We start from the raw sequence: 20,352 nt of genomic DNA on the forward strand, positions 1-20,352 counted from the left end.
ATATGAATCTTTGGCTGTGCTAATGTGTCTGAAGCTGTATACGTTTACATGTTTATGCCGTGTTCTAGAATCAGCTGGTCATAAAAAATTCTTTTCCAGATATATAGCTACTATACACATGGCGGACAATTTTAAAGAACATGATTAGACAGGCTCTTGTTCATCTTATCTCAAAGTTAAGTGCACTTAGCTTGTTTGTTTTTTTTTTTTTTTTTTTTTTTTTTTGCTTTTAGAATTGATGCAGTCAATGGTATTTTATGAGTGCAAAAACAAGCCAAGTGCACTTGTCCTGTTTTTGCTCTTATTAAAAATTGGTTTGCAGATAGCATGACAAATGATGAGATAGTTACAAGTCAAGCAGATATCTGTCATGCTGCTAGGGAGTCGGTTCGTATGAAATGGCAAAGAAGGTGGGATATCAGTGAGAATGGACGTCATCTATATCAGTTCAGGCAAGAGGTTTAACCTAATTACATCAATTTTCAGGGATTGAAGAATCAGAAAACATTGCTCCAACTGCAGAGTGGTTATTGCCTTAACGAATATCATAATAAAGTAGGAAATAAAGAAACGCCATTCTGCAGATGTAGAGAACAAGAGACTGTGATACATTTTATAGACGAGTGTCCCATATATGAAGCCCATAGAAAAAAGCTGAATCAGGAGTTATTCCTTAACATGGGTTTCAGAGACTTCAGCGCTGAACTTTTTCTTGCAAATACAGCAGATGGTCCCTATAAAGAACACCGGGAAAACATGTCAGCTATAATTGATGACTTCATTGAAGCATCCAAAAGATTTGTTTAAGTCTTTTTATTATTTATAAAATGAACACAACCGAATTTCGCGAAATATTATACTAAGAGTCTAAGTCTTTAGAGTACATGTATACTAGAGAAGAAAAACGTATAACGTGTACGGTATATACCGGAGAGACAGCATGGTCATTAGAAGGCTTTGACAAAACGGAACGATGTTTTTGCAAACTTCTGAAAAAAAAGTTGTATTTCTTTTTTAAATAAAAACTTGAAAAAATAAATGGTGGTATATGTATGTCCTGACATCATTTTGGACTAAAATATGCAAAAAAAAAGAAATAATTCTTGAAATAAAATTTAGATCTATGACCGTCTGTAAATGTAACTGTATCGTCCGTGTTTTCCGACAAACAACGGGTTTTTAACTTCTCCCTTTCTTGCCGCACTGCATTCTGAGGGTGGGGTGGGGTGGGTGTCGGGTGGGGTGGGGGAGGGGGTGCAATTACACTGATGAAAAATTCACATTCAAACCCAGCTCAGTACCTAAAGGATTTCTTACATAAAGAAAAAAACAAGGGACTAATAACCCTGTTGAGAAGAGTATAGGACGAGATAGGAGGTGGCCTAGCACGATAAAATGTCTTTTTTTCGTACGTGTGAAAGCATCAAATGAAAGTTCCCGTGTTTCTTTCAGTAAAGTTACAATCGACGCTGAAGTACCGCGAAATAATTCTAATTTAAACATCATTTACCTGTAGTCTGTACACAAATACTAGGCTTAATTCAGACAAAAAAAAAATTGTATGTTCTCAACAATAGGTAAAAGCAGAGGTATGACAAAAATGATAAAGGTGTAGAAATATTTGATGATATTTAAAAAAAAACAGCATATTTTTATTTTGCCATAAGTATTCTGAAAAGGGAGTTTTATAATTTCTCATTACTTTTTCTGTACCAAATTTTCTGATACAACACTTTATGCAAATTTTTATCTTTAAATCATCTTTGAAACTTATATTTGTCAAATATTTCTCACGACAACAAGAACAACTACACAAACGAAACGCTTATTAACAAAAAACTTTACTTAGAATTACTTTATAAGTAGGTTTTAGCACAAATATTGATTAAAAATATATATATAAAGGTAAGCAACTTATTATATCAATTACAGTACACTTTTTTAAACAGAAAAATACATTATTTCTAAATAAATTGATTACAGGACGGCTAGAAAAAAATCTAGGAGACAGGCTAGGTGTCCGGTTACCAGACGGCTAGAACGCAGGGAAGGTGTCTGGTTTCTGGATGGCTAGACACTTCCTTCCTCAAAACATGACAATGATATCTCATCCTTACTGCCAGTATTGTAATTTAAGTCCTTGGTGTCCTGCCATCATTGACCGTACAAAAATCTAACCACTAACTACAGACAATGTTGATAAACAAGCAAATACTTCGCTACTCTAACCATGTAACTAAAGCTGTGCTTTCCCAACAGTTATACATCTGTATACTTTACGGCTTTAGGCTGAAGCCCAATCAGTACACTATACTTAATAAACATCAGTCATCACTTTATTCACTCTCAGACTATTATAGCAACTAGTGGAGTGTAGTTTCCCACAAGGCAGTGTCCATTATGAAGTCTCGTTGTTCGTTTTCTTCCGGCATCTGGGTGGGTAGGGTAATCGAAGAATATTGCAGTGGTCAGTTTCAAATCTGGAGGTGATACTGGCAAAATTGTAGGCCTTCAAAGTTATGAAAACTTAATGCCCTTAGCCAAATACCATCATCTTAAATGAAAGGATTTAGAAGGTCTGTAAAGATAACTTACACTTTCTTGATTTACTCGTACGTTCCTGAAAGAGAACAAGATGCGCTTGCGCATGCGCGAAATTTTTAGTCGATATGTGTTATGAAGAAATGTGTCGCTATCATCCGTGTGTAAAACTATACAAAAATATGATGTGTACCCCGAAAAGTCAATACCATTCTAAAAACATTTTTTTAACATAAAATTACTAAATTTACCGATTTCAAGCATAATTCAAAGTCAATTCCAAGATTTTGGTAGCGAGTTTTCTAAAGAATTGAGTTGAAAGTTGTGTAAAGAAAGACAGGACCGTAAGTGAGTCTCCACAATTTGCACACGCACACGCACAGGCGCGCACAAACACATACTTGTTTGTACCGGCATGTCACTACATGTGGCATATCACCTGAAACTGACTACACTGCTTTCTTCAGGTCGTACACGAAAAAAATATGCATCCAGTGGTTCCATTGTCAAATGCCAAAGTATTTGGGTGTCAAAATTATAAGGTTTTAAACTATGAAAACTTTGAAATCTCACCTCAAAGTCACTACAGCGTCACGTGATCAATCTGACACACGACGGCAACCGACGTCAAGTAAAACACACATGCCTATCACTACAGCCGGAACAAACGTGCAACCCACTTCAGTTGTTGCACACACGTGTAATTCACCACTGTACAGTTCATATCAATTGACAGATATGTGTAACTTCGAAAGAACTGTGGCGACGTCACACGCTTACAAAAAAAATATATCTTAAAATTAGTTTTCTTCTTACAGGTTACAGACCACCATTTGTTTTCCCATAGACATCCAATATAAAATTTTAGCGTGTACGGCCTTCCATAAATAGAAACATGTATATCTGATCACTTTTTTTTCAAGAACTCTCTTAGTTTTACCAAAATATCGGACGAAAAACTTATGAATAATGATACTTTATTTAAATAATTTTCGTGCGAAAGAGATAACACCCTGTTTACATGGTTGGCATGACGAGAGAAATTTGTTTGACAAAACTTTTTTTTCAATACACATAAAATGTAGCAAATTTTGTCAAAGTGTATAATAAAATACTGTAAATGCAGTAAAAAATCAATTTTGGAAAAAAAATCGCTTCTTGGGTTTGTTTACATGACTGACCAATCTGAACGGACCAACATTACCTTATTCCCAAGTATACACTTACCGCATTCCCAGTAAGGTTCCTGTACTTTTTTGAAATGTTTCGTATCATATTTTTCCATTTTCTTGTGTTATTGTCAAACATGATCCAATACAAAATGTTTTACAAAGGTACATCAAGAAATATTTAGTTTTAAGAAAGATATGGACAGTTTACTAAGGTCACCCCCTGTCGATTTACATACCACGATTCAGACCTGTGGTCATTTCATTGAAATTTTTCGCGAAAGTTTAAGTTATCTGCATTGGCTCTTGTTTGGAAGCTGAAATATGATTCATTCCGTAATAAGTAGAAATAAAGTCTCTCAATTTTAATCATTCTCTGACATTACAGAGGCAAAAATGATCCTTTTTGGTCCAAAAGCTTAGATAAAAATGGGCACACCTGTCCAAAAAAGAGGCAAACATTTTTAAAATATACAAATTTCGCACTTATTTTGGCACAAAAACGTCTTACCACAGATTTGTGACCATTATCATCACTTGTGCTTTCGACAAACAGGATCTGTAAAAAGATCCTTTGGAATCATAGAAATTAACCAAGCATAATAATAGCAGACTCGGTTTGACTGAGTCTGTTCATGAGACGTAATAAAATGTGCAATACCTCTCACGCCCCTAGCACCGGCTTAAGCGGACACTATTACACATCTATTGAATAGATTCCATGATCCCAAAGGACCATAAAAAAAGTACGGGATACTTTTTCAGCCGTAACACGGCACTTAAAGATTGCTGTTGTGATAGTTATTTAAATCTGTAAAAAGATCCTTCGGAAGCATAGAAATCAACTAAGCAGAATTATAGCAGACTCATTTTGATTGAGTCGGTTCATGAGAGGTAACGAAATATGCAACACTTCTCACGCCCCCTAGCACCGGCTTAAGCGGAACTCTATTACACATCTATTGAATAGATTCCATGATCCCAAAGGACAAGATAATATAATAACAGGGGATATTTTTGTTAATGTTTCAGCTCTAATATATGTTAGAGACCGCCATTTGTTTTCCCATAGACTTCCATTATAACATTTTGGCCTGTATGGCTTTCTATAGATCGAAACATATATATCTAATCATATTTGTTTTAAGAACTATTATGTCAAAGTGTATAAAGTGGAACCTCTCTAATCCGAACATGTTCAGACCAGAAAAAAGTTCGAATTAGAGGGGTTTTCGGATTAGAAAGATTTCTATTCTTGACCGAAAATTTATGCTGTTTGTTATACATGATGTGCATATTCATCTATTTGTGACAGGATTAATAAACAGAATTATTGTATAGATCTGTTTAGTGTGATGTCAATTTTTATGTAAAGAGAACTTTTCAATATCAATTATAAATATTGATTTCATTATTTATACATTTGCAGAAGGTAGCTAAAAAGAGAATATTTTACATGTCTGGTTATTTTAATGATCCGGTTAAGTACCACTTACACAGAATCAAATACCTGCTTTAAAAGACCACATTGCACAAAAATATGAGTGGAAAGTACAAGACAAATATTATAAGTATCTATTACATTGGTAGTACTTATCACAAATGTATCTATTCTTATGAATTTCTGTTCAAATAAACTACTCGCATATTACACGCATGTGGCAATTGCATGCATCTACAAAGCTAACATCTGACATGACTTGTGATTACCAGTGTTAATTTTAAATTAATTCATAAGTTTGTTCGGTTTTCGGAATAGAGAGGTTTCGGATTACAAGGGTATTATTATAATTGAGAATAAATACGAATATTTATTTATGTAATAAAATACTGTAAATGTAGTAAAACATTTTGAAACAAAATCACTTCTTGGCTTTGTTTATATGACTGACCAATCAGAACGGACAGACGCCAAGCTCCTCCGAGCGGTTACCTTCCCTTGGGTTCATTATCACAAAATACCACGTGACGTCAAGAAAGTCCTATGAAACTGTAGAATGGCGGAGACGCGGAGAAACAAATTCCGGCAGCCCATTTCATTTGTCAAAATTGTAAGAAAATAACCATGCAGGTCCTACAATGCCCACCGGAATACTATTTATAAACAAGAGACTTTTTTTGAAAAAGTGCATGCCCCCATACTGTTTTATTTGATATCTAATATGTAAATAAATGTGTGGTTGAATTTTTTATAATATATATGGGACCGAACAGGGAAACCCCCTATTGAACTTTTATCTTGACCGCTGAGTTAGGGATTTTAGTTATGTGACTGACACATCGTCTCATTATTGGAAAGGGGTGTACCGAAAAAAATATTAAAATCACTTAATGGCTGACCAGAGTTATGGACCGCACAGGGGGGGAAAACACTATTTATTTTGACATCCAAGTGTGACCTTGACCTTTTGGGTCTGCAATCTGGGTGTTGTGCACGACACACGTTGGCAATATGGGGAACGTTAATGTCAGATAATATTTAAATCCCTTAATGGATGCCAGTTATGGGTCAGACAGAAAAAAAAAGTTATTGACATTTGATCTCCGATTGTGAGCTTGATCTTTTTGTTATGGATCTGGGTGTTGTGCATGACAAATCATCTCATTATTGGACACCTTTGTACCATATAATATAAGAATGCCTTCTAAGAAGACACAATCATAGACGGGACAGGACAAAAAAAACACACTAGTGACGTTTGACAGCTTACTGTGACCTTTGTAAGTAAGATCCAGCAAAGAAACAATAAAATGCGTTATGTCAGTTCGTATCTGTATTCTGAATCTCTGGATAGCATACATAACAATACCAACATATCATAACGTCGGAAGTGACGTTGACGTCATAAACGCGGTAAGACGTAACGTGCATACTAGCGTAATTAACACTACAATATTTTGAACGTATCTAGCTCGCGGACATACTGGGGGGCGCGAAATGTAAGATAATGCTCATGTAATGTGTAAATTGTAAGTCTTTGCTAGGAAAACAATTATTAAATGCTTAAGTTAACAAATGTAAAGTCTCCGATATTACATGCAAACTGAAAAATGCGAAAGTCCATAATTTCAGGTATTAGCATCTTAATACCAGTTAAAGTCACTATGATTTATACGCGTTATTTCACAAGAACGTATTAAAACTAACAGAATAATCCATCGTATTAACTCATTAAGGACGCAGATCGCATTTATGCGTTCATTTTAACTCTTATCGAGTACCGCATGTCGTATTTATCCGTCAAAAGATAACAGGCGTGTATGCCGAGGATCGCATAAATGCGCTATCCGCCTGATAGAACTGTATGCCGCGTGACGTGATTTTACGTTTGTAAGAGTACTAACGATTGGACTGCTGTCAAAGTCAACCAATGAAAATATTTTACTCTAAAGATTTATAAAACCCGGAAGCGATCAAAACAATCAAATTATTTATTATCTAAGCATGTATTTTCAATATGCTCATCACTAAATATCGGAATTAGAAAGTTATTTCTAGGTATTGCCTGTTTTATCTTCTCATTCTAGTATGCTGCAGTCTTTCTTTTTGATTCAGTATTTTTAATTTTATTAAATAAAGTATAATTTTGTTCTTTCATAATGTCATTTGCTTTAAAGTTTAGCAACAGATGATATTTAATATAAAATAATCAAATAATGGCTGTTTTTCTATGTCCAATCTTTCTTGAATATTGCAGTTTTCCATATTCATGTTACTTCAGTTGGCCTGTAAAACAAAATAATAGTAAATTTTAAATTATTGAATAGATCATAAATTGTAGTATCAGTTGTGAAAATTTCAGTTTTATTTCATCTGTTATAAACAGATGTTTGTCCCTAATATTGATCAAAGGATGCCTAGATCTTATCGATTATTGATTATCAGTGAAAATCCACAGGCATACAAAGCAGATAATTTGGTAAGTGGCTCAGGAATGTATCGGAAAATTGATACCAGTAATTAAGCGGCGATATGGCTGCAGGTGTTAATGAGTTAAAGTAGTCTAAATCAACTATATTGAAACATTCTCACATCGTATCAGTGTCATTTTTCACGAATGATGTATATCACATCAACAGTTCTGTAACTTCCAAAGGGTAGAGTTTTACTATTGGTCTATTGGTAGTACCATTGTCTGTTCTAATTTTCGCTGACCGAACCAGTCCATCTCTACCGGGCACGAGTTCTTCTATGACTGCCAACTTCTATTGTGCACGTGGAACTTCATCATGAACTTGTACAACGTCGCCTACCGCTATGGATTGTTTGTTCCGCCCTGATGTACGATGTTGCTCTCGGATAGCAGTAAGATATTCGTGTCTCCACCGTTTCCGGAAGTTGTTTATCAGTTTTATCTGGATCTTGGCTTGTTTATTAATGTTACGGTGTCCACCAAGGATTGAACTTGGGACTGTTTCATCTTTAGGGTCGTGATATGGTAATGTTATAATGCGTCTGCCATATAGAAGATGTGCTGGTGTGAGTGGTTCTGGATTCATACCGGAAGAGACGTACGTTAGTGGCCGGTCATTCAAAACAGCTTCTATTTCGGTAACTACTGTCTGTAGCATGTCGAAGTTAACGTTAGAACGACCAAGAGTCTTCTTCAGTGCTGTCTTGGTGAGCCCGATTAATCTCTCCCACCAGCCGCCAAACCATGGAGCGCGCTTGGGTATGAACTTCCACGTGGTACCTTGACTGGTATGGGCGTCTTGTACTTTCTGCGACTCAAACAGACGTCTTATATGGTTAGAAGCAGCCATGAATGTTGAAGCGTTGTCGGAGATCATGACGTGTGGAAGAGATTTCCGGCTGGTGAATCTCCTAAAAGCTTGAAGAAAGGATTCTTCGGATAAATCTCGGACGACTTCTAAGTGGACCGCTCGTGTAGATGCACATGTAAATAAACAAATATATGCCTTTTCTTCAGTTTCATTCGTATTTCTGACGTACAGTGCGCCTGTGAAGTCGACACCTGTTTCTGTGAACGGTACTGTATCTTCTACTCTACATCTGGGTAAGGGAGGTGGATCAGGGGATGCATATGACTTCCCAGTTACCTTTCTGCACGTGACACATTTTCGAATGATTCTCTTTACACATTGACGAATGGCTGCGATCCAGAACTTCTGGCGAATGTAAGTGATAGCAGAATCAACGCCCGCATGTAACACTCTCTGGTGGCAATCAAGAACAATCAAATGGGTCAAGGGATGCCTTGATGATAACAGGTAAGGAAATTTCGAACTCTCGGCTAGCGGCGAGTTGTGAATTCTACCTCCACAGCGGACTCCACCACCATTGTCGATGAATAATCTTAGTTGCTTGACAAGTTCTGAGCGTGATTTACTGGATCTCATGTTGATGATTTCTTCCTGGTAAGTAATGGTTTGACAGTTTAAAAGTCATGTTCTCTCTGCGTGTGTAAGTTCACTGTAGGACAAGGGTTCAAGTCGTCTGCTAGAATGTCTACAGTTATGTAGAAATCTCATGACGTATGCTGTTACACGTAATAGCTTCTGGTATGTGCTGAATCTGTTGATCTCAATAACTTGATGAATGCCGGAGGTAAACGCTGGTTCTATAGGTATAGTCGTGGGATTAGCACCGGAAGTGTCGTGCAAAGTTGCGAGTACTGAAGCTTCATTCGTACTCCATGTAGGCCAATTTGAAGGGTCGTTGATCCACGGTGGTCCATTCAGCCAACTTTCGTTCTCTGCATATTGCTTAGCTGTAACTCCACGGGTAAGTAGATCAGCGGGGTTTGAGTTGGTGGGGCAGTATTTCCATTTGCTGGCCTTTGTAAATTCTTTCATTTCATTAACTCTGTTTTGGACAAATCGTGGTAAGGGTTTAGCTGTTTCCAACCAGTATAAAACGATTTGGCTATCTGAACAGAAGTAAACATCTGTGTGCTGAACAGTCTTCTGTATGTGGTTCGCTAATCGAGCACCAGCTGTAGCTGCCATTAGTTCTAGTCGTGGTAACGTAAGTTTCTTAAGTGGTGCTACACGATTCTTCGACATGATAAGTGATGATTGTTGTCCCTTGCAGAGGTATGCTGCAGCACCATATGAAGACTGGCTTGCGTCTTCGAAAACATGTAATGTGAGGGGTAAAGTGTCTGCTACTTTCTGGGATTTCTCGTCTGCGGCAGGGATTTCAAAGAAACATCGTCTGTATTTGGTTGTGGATATGGTATTTAAGTCATTCACAAGGTTTTCCCATCTATGTTGTATGTCAGCTGGTAACTGAATATCCCAGTCGAATTTCTCTTGCCAAATGTGTTGTAACATAAGTTTAGCACGTACTGTAACCGGACTAAGCAGACCTAGCGGATCATACAATCTTGACGTTTGTCGTAAAATTTCACGTTTTGTTGTAATGGCTCTGATTGGTATATGTATTGTTTGAAACATCAGCATAACTGTTTCTGCATTCCATCGCATACCAAGTATCTTTATGGTATTGTCTGTGTCTAAAACATCGTTTGTTGCGGCTAAGTTTCGTAGACGTTGGCTGTTAGAATTCAATTAGCGTAGATTGAAGTTAGCAGACGACAGCAGAACGCGCGCATCCTGGAAGTAAGCAAGTGTCTGGTTCTCATCTTCAAAAGTTGACAGGATGTTGTCTACATACAAGTCTCGTTTCAAAATGTTACTGACCCATACATCACTGTGGCTTTCTAGATGTTTCAAGAGTGTCGAATTTAGAATAAATGGGGAACATGTTGCGCCGAAAAGAACTGCCTTGAACCTGTATGTGATCAAAGTACTGTCGGGATCATTGGGATCGCTCAGCCATAAAAACCTCGTGACATCTCTGTCTTCTTCTGCTAATTGTATCTGGAGAAAGGCTTTTGCTATGTCGGAAGATACGGCGTGTTTGTGTAACCGGAAACGCATCAAGATGTGGGTAATGTCATTGAGTTCAGGAGGGGTCGATTTTAGACAATCATTAAGACTAGGCTGACCATGTGACTGACGACAACAACAGTCATATACTATGCGTATCGGTGTAGTAACAGAATCTTTCTTAACTCCGTGGTGAGGGATGTAGTGTATCTGGTGTTTTGGTAAGATAGTTTCATCAACCTTCTCAATAAGACCTCTCGTCTCCTGATCTTTGATAATGTCTCCATATTTCTGTAAGATTTGTGGGTCTTGACGTAGACGCTTGATGACCTTTTCAGTACGTTTCCTCGTTATGTCATAATTAGTGGGTAAAGTCTCATGATCATCCTTCCAAGGTAGTTTTGCCGTGTAACGTCCATTGCTATAGGTTATAGAATCCCGCAGGTAATCCTCTTGATAAATAGATGTAGACTTATTTTCTTTATTTTCTGAAATTCCTAGAGACTCAAGCCTCCAAAATCTCTCAAGATCACAGGGGTCTGTTGGTGACGTAAGAACGTTAAGCATGTGATGCGTGGGTCTTTCTTGTGCGGAAACCGGAAGTTGCTTGTATGTGGATACTGGAAGCGGACCTGACAGAAGATATCCAATTATTGACTGAACCGCAGTTGGACCGTTCCCTCGGAACACTCTATCTTGAACTATTTTCCAATATGAATCTGTACCAATCAGCAACGATATCTCAAATTCTTTGTCATTTGCAACTGGATGAGCAAGTTTCAAACCGCGTAAATATGGTAAAGATGAAATATTCTGATTCACATTGCGTAACGGAACGGCTATTTTTGGCACAATCAACACTTCTATGTCAATTTTTTCTTTATCGTCTGTAATAAGAGAAATAGTCCCCTTGGTCATGTTTCGAACTCGCTGGCTGGTATCACCGAAAGACGCTAAATGTACTACCTCACTTCCGGTCTGGGGAAGATGTAACTTTTCTGCCAACACTTCAGTAATAAAGGAACGCTGAGCTCCCTCATCAAAAAGAATGTTTGTCTCTATAGAAACACTGGAAGTACATACCTGGGCAACAGCTGTCTTGAGTAGTATATCCGGTCTGGAATCAATTGTTGAGTGTAGAGTTGCTGTATCGGGTTGGGATACGACGTCGGACGTAGCTGGTACTGTGAAACTTGCAGCGTCGGGATTTAATGAAGATTGCTTGAAATGTTTATCACATATACTAGAATGATGTTTGCGCTGACAGTGACGACATCTATTTGTGGAACGGCACGACGATACTTGATGCTTCCGTAAACAGTTTAAACACAGATGTTCCTTTTTCACTATAGCAATGCGTGACTTGTATGACGTGACCTTTGTGCACTCGTTTGGAGAATGTTCATCTTTACAGAAGGGGCACACTTTTTTGTCATTTTTCTTGTAATGATCGTTTCTATGCCTGTGGCTGGGTTGTTTCGGCTTTGGTCTGGTTCCAGCAAAGAATAACGCTGTAGGTTTGTGTGCTTCCGACACTTCCATTGTTTCACCTACTTCCAGAAAAGAAATTTCTTTGGATAAAGATAATCTCAAGTCTTGTAAATTCCAACTCTGACTACCATATTCACGTGCCATGTTTCGTTTGATCTCACCAGGTAATTTTTCCATCACTATTGGTACAATTAAACTACCGTATGATTCTTGCGATTGTCTGAGGGATTCCAAACCTCTAATAAAAGTTTCCATTTTATCATAAAAACATTGTAAACTCACCACACTGTTGTCAGGTTTTGCAAGTTCCAACAAAGACTGCATGTACGTATGAATAATCTTCTGAGACTTACCGAAACGCTCTCTGAGTAGACTCACTGCCTTGGAATAGTTAGTATTTGTCAAAGGAAATCGGTCTATACACCGTGAAGCTGTACCTTGAAGCAAAGATTTCAGATAGTTGAACTTCTGAACGTCCGATAACGAAGCATTTAGATAAACTGATGACTCAAAAGAGTCCCAGAAAGTTTGCCAGGTTGTTTGATCTCCATCAAAGGTAGGTAAAGTCAGTTTCGGAAGCTTGTATTGAAAAAAAGTACTCGAACCTGCATGACGTGGTAACGCTAGATTTTCTTCATTATCCACGGAACTATTGTTTGTAAAGTCTTGAATATGCTTGCGAGAAGTGTCATGTAATTTCTGAATTCTGAGATTTAAGTCGTATGAATACTCTTCACTTTCTACAATTTCAGTTTCAATTTCTGCGACATCACACTGGTTTACTATCTTCTCATTCAGTTCTTTGATTATCTCAGCTTTCTCTGTCAAATAGTCTATCAGCGACATAAATTCAAGTGGCGACATATCATCAATTATACTGTCTAATTTCCTCTGTACAACTCTGCGCTGACCTTCTCGTGTTGAAATTAATTTCTGAAGATGCATGGTTATTCAAAATAGCTGGTCACGGCACCAAAAATGTAAGTAAGATCCAGCAAAGAAACAATAAAATGCGTTGTGTCAGTTCTTATATGTATTCTGAAACTCTTGATAGCATACATAACAATAACAACATATCATAACGTCGGAAGTGACGTTGACGTCATAAACGCGGTAAGACGTAACGTCTATACTAGCGTAATTAACACTACAATATTTTGAACGTATCTAGCTCGCGGACAACCTTCACCTTTGAACAAGGGGTCTTGGTATTTTGCATGACACATGATACATTTTTGCCAACTAATATTAAAATTCCTTCATAGATAACAAGAGTTATGGACAGGACAGGAAACAAGAGCTGTCGGAGGACAGCAACACTCTACTATTAAACAGCCATGTTAATTGAATAAATATACGTCCAAAAATGGGGCATGATTTTGTAAAAATGCAAAGATGAGTTATCGATCCTGTACAATGCATGTCGGATCATCACAGTGGAGGAGTGTGAAGATTCAATCAATTCCCATTGTGGTAAGATATTCTTCAACTTGGTCATATATAACCTTTTCTAAAACTTTAGAAAATATACTCAATATAGAGACTGGACGATAATTACCCACTTCGGTTTTATCATTTTTTTGTACAAAGGGACAACTCGTGCTGACTTCAAATCATCCGGTACAACACCACCCTGAATAATAGACAGGTTAATAATGTGTGACAGAGGTCTGGATTTCACAGGTGCAGAATCCTTGACAAAACGAGACTGGATACCATCAACCCCAGTTGCCTTATTGGAACTAAGACCATGTAAGTATTTAAAAAATTTACTTTCTACTGAACTTATTTATACACTTTGGCAGTTTTTCAACAAGTTTGGCAGCAACAGTGGTATAAATCGAGTTAAATCTTTCTGCAACTTTCAACTGAAGCAAAAGCATAATTCATTGTCAATACTCAGACCAATATTGCTTGAAGACTGACCCTTTTTAGATGGTAAACCTTAGTTGTTTTAGAAAATTCAACAAGGACATGCAGTTAAATTGCTACTACTTAAATTACTAACAATATTACAAATATTATTTTTGTGCGTAATAAAATGACTGGCTAATTTTATTTATTCTCGTGTATAACAGGATCAAACGCAAGATGAATTAGAAAATATGAATAATTGGTATGTAAAATATGTAATATAAGTATAAAATATAAAAAAAAAATCTGATTATTTGTGTTGATCATCCGTGATGGGTCACCAGCTGTTGACACAATTGGAGTAACGTGATCATGTTGGCCCACGGGCAGAGCAGGTGTTTTGTCAGCAAGTTCTTGTTGAGCAGGCATAGATCCAGCAGTCAGCATTGTAGAGATTTGATGCTGCTGTTTATTTGTCAGACAGTGGTAATTGTTGAGGCTCTGAGGATTCTTGTGACCTGGGAACAGAAAAAAAAACAGGTAAGTTTTTGTTGTTTTTTTTTTTTTTGTTTTTTTTTTCAGATTTCATGTTTTAGATTTTGTCATAATTGGGATGCAATCCACACTCTGCAAATGAAATAATAGAAGTGTCTGCCAGTAACCTTGCTGTACAGCTGCACCCATGCACTATTAATAAGGAAAAGTGGCCAGAAACTGGGAAATCAGGCTGGGAACCAGAAAAGTATGAAAAATTACAAAGTACATGTTTAATATTCTAGCTATAAGCATATCCAAATTATAGCTTGTAAATATTGTAACTCATATAGCACTTTACCGGCATGTTTTCAGATAAAATTCGATACAAATTAACTTTTTCTGCACGTTTCTAATAAATACACAAACATTATTCTTTACCTTTTGACTCAATTTTGAGACTTGGGCCGTGTTAGTATATAATTAATGAAATGATTTTTTGTTTTGGTGTTCAGGCGAAATTAACGACAGAATAGGATCAGCGCGATTCATGGATTAATTTGCTGATCCTAGGCTATTCTGTCATTCATTTCGCATGAACACCGATAAAAAAAGTTTCATTTCTTTTATTTACATTATATTTCCTTTCCATTTGTAAACAAGATAACATTAAAAATTGCAGATATTTTGTGAGGTTTAACATTAAACTTAGTATCCCGGCCGTTCTGATCAACAATGCAATAACAGCGCATCATCTAAGGAACATTCTCCCTGACTATACGGGGACGTCATCAAAACAGGTCGGTATCACCCAGCTGCGATGACGTAAATTTCGTGTCTTTCCTTTTGCTGTTCATACGAAAATGAACAAAATTTTTAATGGAAAACAATAGGGCGAATGTAAATATTTAAGAAAGGAAATATATGTTTTCAGTGCTCGTGCGTAATGAACGACATAAAATGATTGACAAAATGCTAGCCTGATTCCTGTTTAATTTGCTGATGCTATTCAGTCGTTCTTTTTGCATGAACACCGAAAAATCTATTCATATTTACGTTATAAACTATTTGCTTTCTATCTGTAAACAACAATGTATTTTATAAATTGCACACTGTGTTGCAATTAATATTAAAATCAGGAAACACTGCGACATCATCTAAGGAATATTCTCTCTGACTATGCAGAGGTTGTTAAAAAAATTCAAAAGAAATTAAACAGAAGAAAATTTGTTTGTTTCAGTTAAAGATCGAAATAATTAAATAACTCCATCAGTGTGATTTTAAAAACTTAAAAGGAAATTTTGATGTTTGTTTTTCATGTTAGATCAAACTATTTCTTTTCACCAAAGCGATATCTTGCCACTTGCAAAAATATCCCTTGTGAAAAATATTTTTATAATATATTTAAGATCAAAATGTTTTTCACCTATATGTGATGGCTTATATTTTATGACATATAAAGGAAAGTTAATGTAAGATCAAAATGTTTTTCACTCGTACATGATCTTACATGTTCAAACATGGCTATGCTACTCGTGAAAATAATGACTATGGTGTTCACCTGTAAAAAGTATTTTTGCATGTACGATAAAAATATATTTCTCTGAAGCCATAATTAAAAAATTGTTTGCTTGCGACACCCCAAATTTTTTGTTTGGGTAAATAGCTAGGGATTTTTTTCTTTTTGCATAATATTATGATGATATAGGGAAGGGAAAAAATTACATCTCATTGATCAGGAAAAAATGGGTTGCAGCCATTTTTATGGGTAGGTCGCATTAGCGGAAACAAATCATTTTTTATATATAGCCTGATGAACATGAGATCTTTTATTTTCACTGTGGCTAAACCACTCTCGGAAGGATTCATCTAGTGTTCACTAGTAAGAAAAAAAATATTTTGATCTTGCAGGTCTATTTTTCAAATTCATGAGAGGCTGTTAATTATTACACACTCGATTGTAAACTCCGTTAAGTTACACTGTAACCTGAAATTTCCGACCTACCTACCCTAATTTTTTTGAGCATGTTACCGTAAACAAAGATTTTTTAGGCCTTACTGTACCTGTTATCTGAATAGCTTGCGCATCCGGTACATCATTTCGTAGCAGTTTTTTGCATAGATGTTTTCTTGCGCTTGTGTTGGTGAGACGTTTGTCTGTCTGCAGCCCTGCTTTTGCCGTCATGTTTTTCATTAGGTTATATAGCTTGTTTTTCCCAACTGGTTGGGACATGAACCAGGATTCTGTGGGCAGTGGATTTTTTTGCTTGTAACTGGTGCAAGGTAAAAAGGATCAGTAGGTCTTGAAAAGCCGTCTGGTCTGTGGTCAGAGTAAAATTTGTACAGTTCAGCTGGGCATCTTGCTAGATTTTCAGTCGCATACATTCTGGGCTTTCTTAGGCGAACATTTGTTATGTCTTGTCCGTCCTTGTTTTGGTTTCACGCTCATTGTATATGAGGTGTTCTTTTTTTCAGTTCATTGTCGAAGCACAGCTGAATATCTCCCCAGTGTTCAGTGCCAACTCCTCTTATACCAAAATGGAGAGTATTGTTGAGCCACAGGGTGTTCATAATAGATTCTGGTGTCTGGGAGCCTAGCTGACCTTTTTGGTAGAGGTAAGAAATTTCTTCTTCACTTACTTCATGTATGGATTTTAAATTTTATATACAAATAAAGAAAGATTAAGAAATCGATTTGTTTATTGAATACAAGAAAGTAGTCCGTTTAATATACAAAAGTATTACTGATGACGTCACTGAAGTGCACGCTATTTTAGACAAGGGTTTTCCCTAGGGAAAGACAAGGGTATCTTTACCTAGCACGTGAACGGATAGTCCTATACTTTCCCCGTTGGGTATGCAAGAAATACCTGTGGAAAAGAATATAAGGGAAATGAACCTAGAGTAAGTGATAACTGTCATATAACAGGAAGTGCTCACTCAAAATGTAATATTAATTTTAGACTAACACACAAAATTCCTGTTATTTTTTATAATTTAAGAGGTTATGATGGTAATTTTATTATGCAGCAAATAGGAAAATTCAAAAAAGAAATTGATGTAATTCCTAACAATATGGAAAGATACATGGCATTTATGGTAAGTGATTTGATTTTTATAGATAGTTTTCAATTTATGTCTCAATCATTGGATAACTTAGTAAAAAATATTCCAGAATTTAAGTACACATCTCAAGAATTTACTAAAAAGTAAACTTGAATTATTGAAAACAAAAGGTATTTATCCATATGATCACACGGACTCATTTGAAAAATTCAAAGAAACAAACTTACCTCCTAAAGAAGAGTTTTATTCAATTTTAAACGAAGCACATATATCTGACAATGAATATGAGCATGCTAAAAATGTTTGGAATAAATCTAAAATTAAAACAATGGGAGAATATCATGATTGCCATTACTTTAGTAGTCCTGGGTTAGCTTGGGATGCAATGTTAAAAATGACTGGAATAAATCTGGATTTAATAACTGATATTGATATGTAACTTTTTATGGAATAGGGACTGAGAGTAGGAGTACTACCCATTAAGAAGACGTTTCCCGTTTGCCAGTTTGCAGTCGTTTACTTGTGAATCACTCAAACACCTGTTTGTCCTCCGTGACTTCGGTACATGTCTTTGAAGCTTACCCGACATGTCATCGGGAGTTGCGCGTGTACATTTCATTATGGACGGAGTTTATCGATAGGCATGATGCAAACACTCGGTTAGGCCCTAATCAAATTTTGTTTGTTTCACTGCGAAAAAAGAGTTAATATACGGGAGTGTACGGGATCCCGTATATTACCCGTATACGGGAAGAAATACGGGAAAACTAAAATACGGGCGTGTACGGGGCTTGTATATTTAAAAGTCCGTATACTAATAAAATACGGATTTCCGTATACTATGAAATACGGAATTCTTAGTATACGATACCCCGTATATTATTGAAATACGGGAAATTCTAAAAAGGGTTTTTCTGATCGTATACAACACCGTATATTCCCGTATATGTCTGGTGTACGGGAATACATAAATCCGTATATTACGAAAATACGGGACGTATATTTCCCGTATATGTTTCATATACAACCCCGTATATTTCCCGTATATACTGGATATACGGGATATGTAAAGTTTGTATATTTCGAAAATACAGGGATTAAATTTCCCGTATATTCTTTGTATACAACTCCGTATATTTCCCGTATATGCCGGAATTACGGGATTTAAATAATTTGTATATTTCGAAAATACGGGACGTATATGTCCCGTATATGTTTCATATACAACCCCGTATATTTCCCGTATATTCTGGATATACGGGATATGTATAGTTTGTATATTTCGAAAATACAGGGATTAAATTTCCCGTATATTCTTCGTATACAACTCCGTATATTTCCCGTATATGCCAGAAATACGGGATTTAAATAATTTGTATATTTTAAAAATACGGGACTTATATTTCCCGTATATTCTTTGTATACAACTCCGTATATTTCCCGTATATTCTGGATATACGGGATATGTATAGTTTGTATATTTTGAAAATACAGGGATTAAATTTCCCGTATATTCTTCGTATACAACTCCGTATATTTCCCGTATATGCCGGAAATACGGGATTTAAATAATTTGTATATTTCGAAAATACGGGACGTATATGTCCGTATATGCTTGGTATACAACTCCATATATTTCGCGTATATGCCGGAAACACGGGGTTTAAATAATTTATATATTTCAAAAATACGGGATGCAATCAATATGTGTAGTGAAAATTATATTCTCCGGCCAGTTCAAAGGTCAAACGTTTTGCATGTTTTCGAACTTGTACGTGTATGTAGAATGAATGCCAATATTGAAAGAAAGAAATGTTTAATATTAATATGACATGAAATAAAAAAAGCATTCACGGACCAAAACAGGTATAAATTTAAAATCAAACATGAATGAATCCATCATTTCATCTAGCGCGTTCCCGATTTATTTTAACATTTAATCTAAATAGTCGATTGAGAAAAGAAAAGGATTTATTTGTAGTGATAAATACATCCGTGGATCATCGCCATTGTAAAAATCTAATGAAAGCATAAATTAACTCTTTTTCTGCACATTTCCAACGCTTGTGCATACAATGCAAATATTTATAGAAAAAAGAGGAATTAATCCATTTATATTTTGTACTGAAAAGGTATATAAGACATGTATTGATACTTTACTTATGAAATCAATTCTAATATTTCTACAGACGAAAAATAATCGATATAATGTGTCTGCGTCCAAAGATTCGAACAAACGCCGAGTAGGTCGTTTTTTTTGTGTTTTTGTTGGGATTAACGTTGCGCTGACACACTTATTGGTCCTTTAGCGACTTTCCTGTTTTCTTGGTGGAGGAATACCCCAGGTGCCCTAACGTGCATTATTTCATCGTGACGAGCGAGCACCTGCTTAATGTCTTCCTCACATGGAGAATTTTAACACTCTGAGTGAGGCTTGAACCCGCATCGTGATGGGCAACTGGTTTGAAGTCATCGATCTAAACCACTCGACCACGGAAACCCACTCCAGGTGGGTCGAATCTTTAAACCAACATGTAGATAACATAGCATTTTTGTAATAAAGAAAGCACATAATGTACCGAAGTCATTCAGTTTAATATAATTCAAAGAGCTATAAAATATGTATTTTATACTTTTTTGTTCAATGTTCACTTTCAACTGTTACTTAATTATAATTCATTAAGCGAAAAATATTTTCATATCCGTTGACTTTTGTTTCGAAGTAATTCTGCAGATGTTCTATGTATAGTACGGTGGCATAGCGAGGACATAGGAAATATTTTATTTTTTCTGTGCGCACATGTTAGCTACCACGTGCGTATGTGGTAATTCACACGTGTGCGGGTGATAACTATCACGTGCGCAAGTGACAGCACGTTATACTACCATGTGCCCATGTGAT

General features: G+C 36.3%; 2 protein-coding genes across 2 annotated transcripts; both read right to left on the reverse strand.

Moving 5' to 3' along the window:
* Positions 1-7,916: 7,916 nt before the first annotated feature.
* On the reverse strand, positions 7,917-9,071 carry LOC123565566 (uncharacterized). Its single transcript, XM_045359433.2, has one exon. The coding sequence runs from the start codon at positions 9,069-9,071 to the stop codon at positions 7,917-7,919; it is 1,155 nt and encodes a 384-aa protein (XP_045215368.2).
* Positions 9,072-10,244: 1,173 nt separating this feature from the next.
* Positions 10,245-13,001, reverse strand: LOC123565567 (uncharacterized). The gene has a single exon (XM_045359434.2). It carries the CDS (start codon positions 12,999-13,001, stop codon positions 10,245-10,247), a length of 2,757 nt encoding a protein of 918 aa, XP_045215369.2.
* Positions 13,002-20,352: the final 7,351 nt, after the last annotated feature.

Source organism: Mercenaria mercenaria, unplaced genomic scaffold (genome assembly GCF_021730395.1).
Source record: "Mercenaria mercenaria strain notata unplaced genomic scaffold, MADL_Memer_1 contig_3310, whole genome shotgun sequence".
Taxonomy (NCBI): Eukaryota; Metazoa; Mollusca; class Bivalvia; order Venerida; family Veneridae; genus Mercenaria; species Mercenaria mercenaria.

What these genes read in the sequence shown, in the direction of transcription:
- LOC123565566 (XM_045359433.2), bottom strand. Translation starts at nt 9,071, where the DNA reads ATGAGATCCAGTAAATCACGCTCAGAACTTGTCAAGCAACTAAGATTA.
- LOC123565567 (XM_045359434.2), bottom strand. Translation starts at nt 13,001, where the DNA reads ATGCATCTTCAGAAATTAATTTCAACACGAGAAGGTCAGCGCAGAGTT.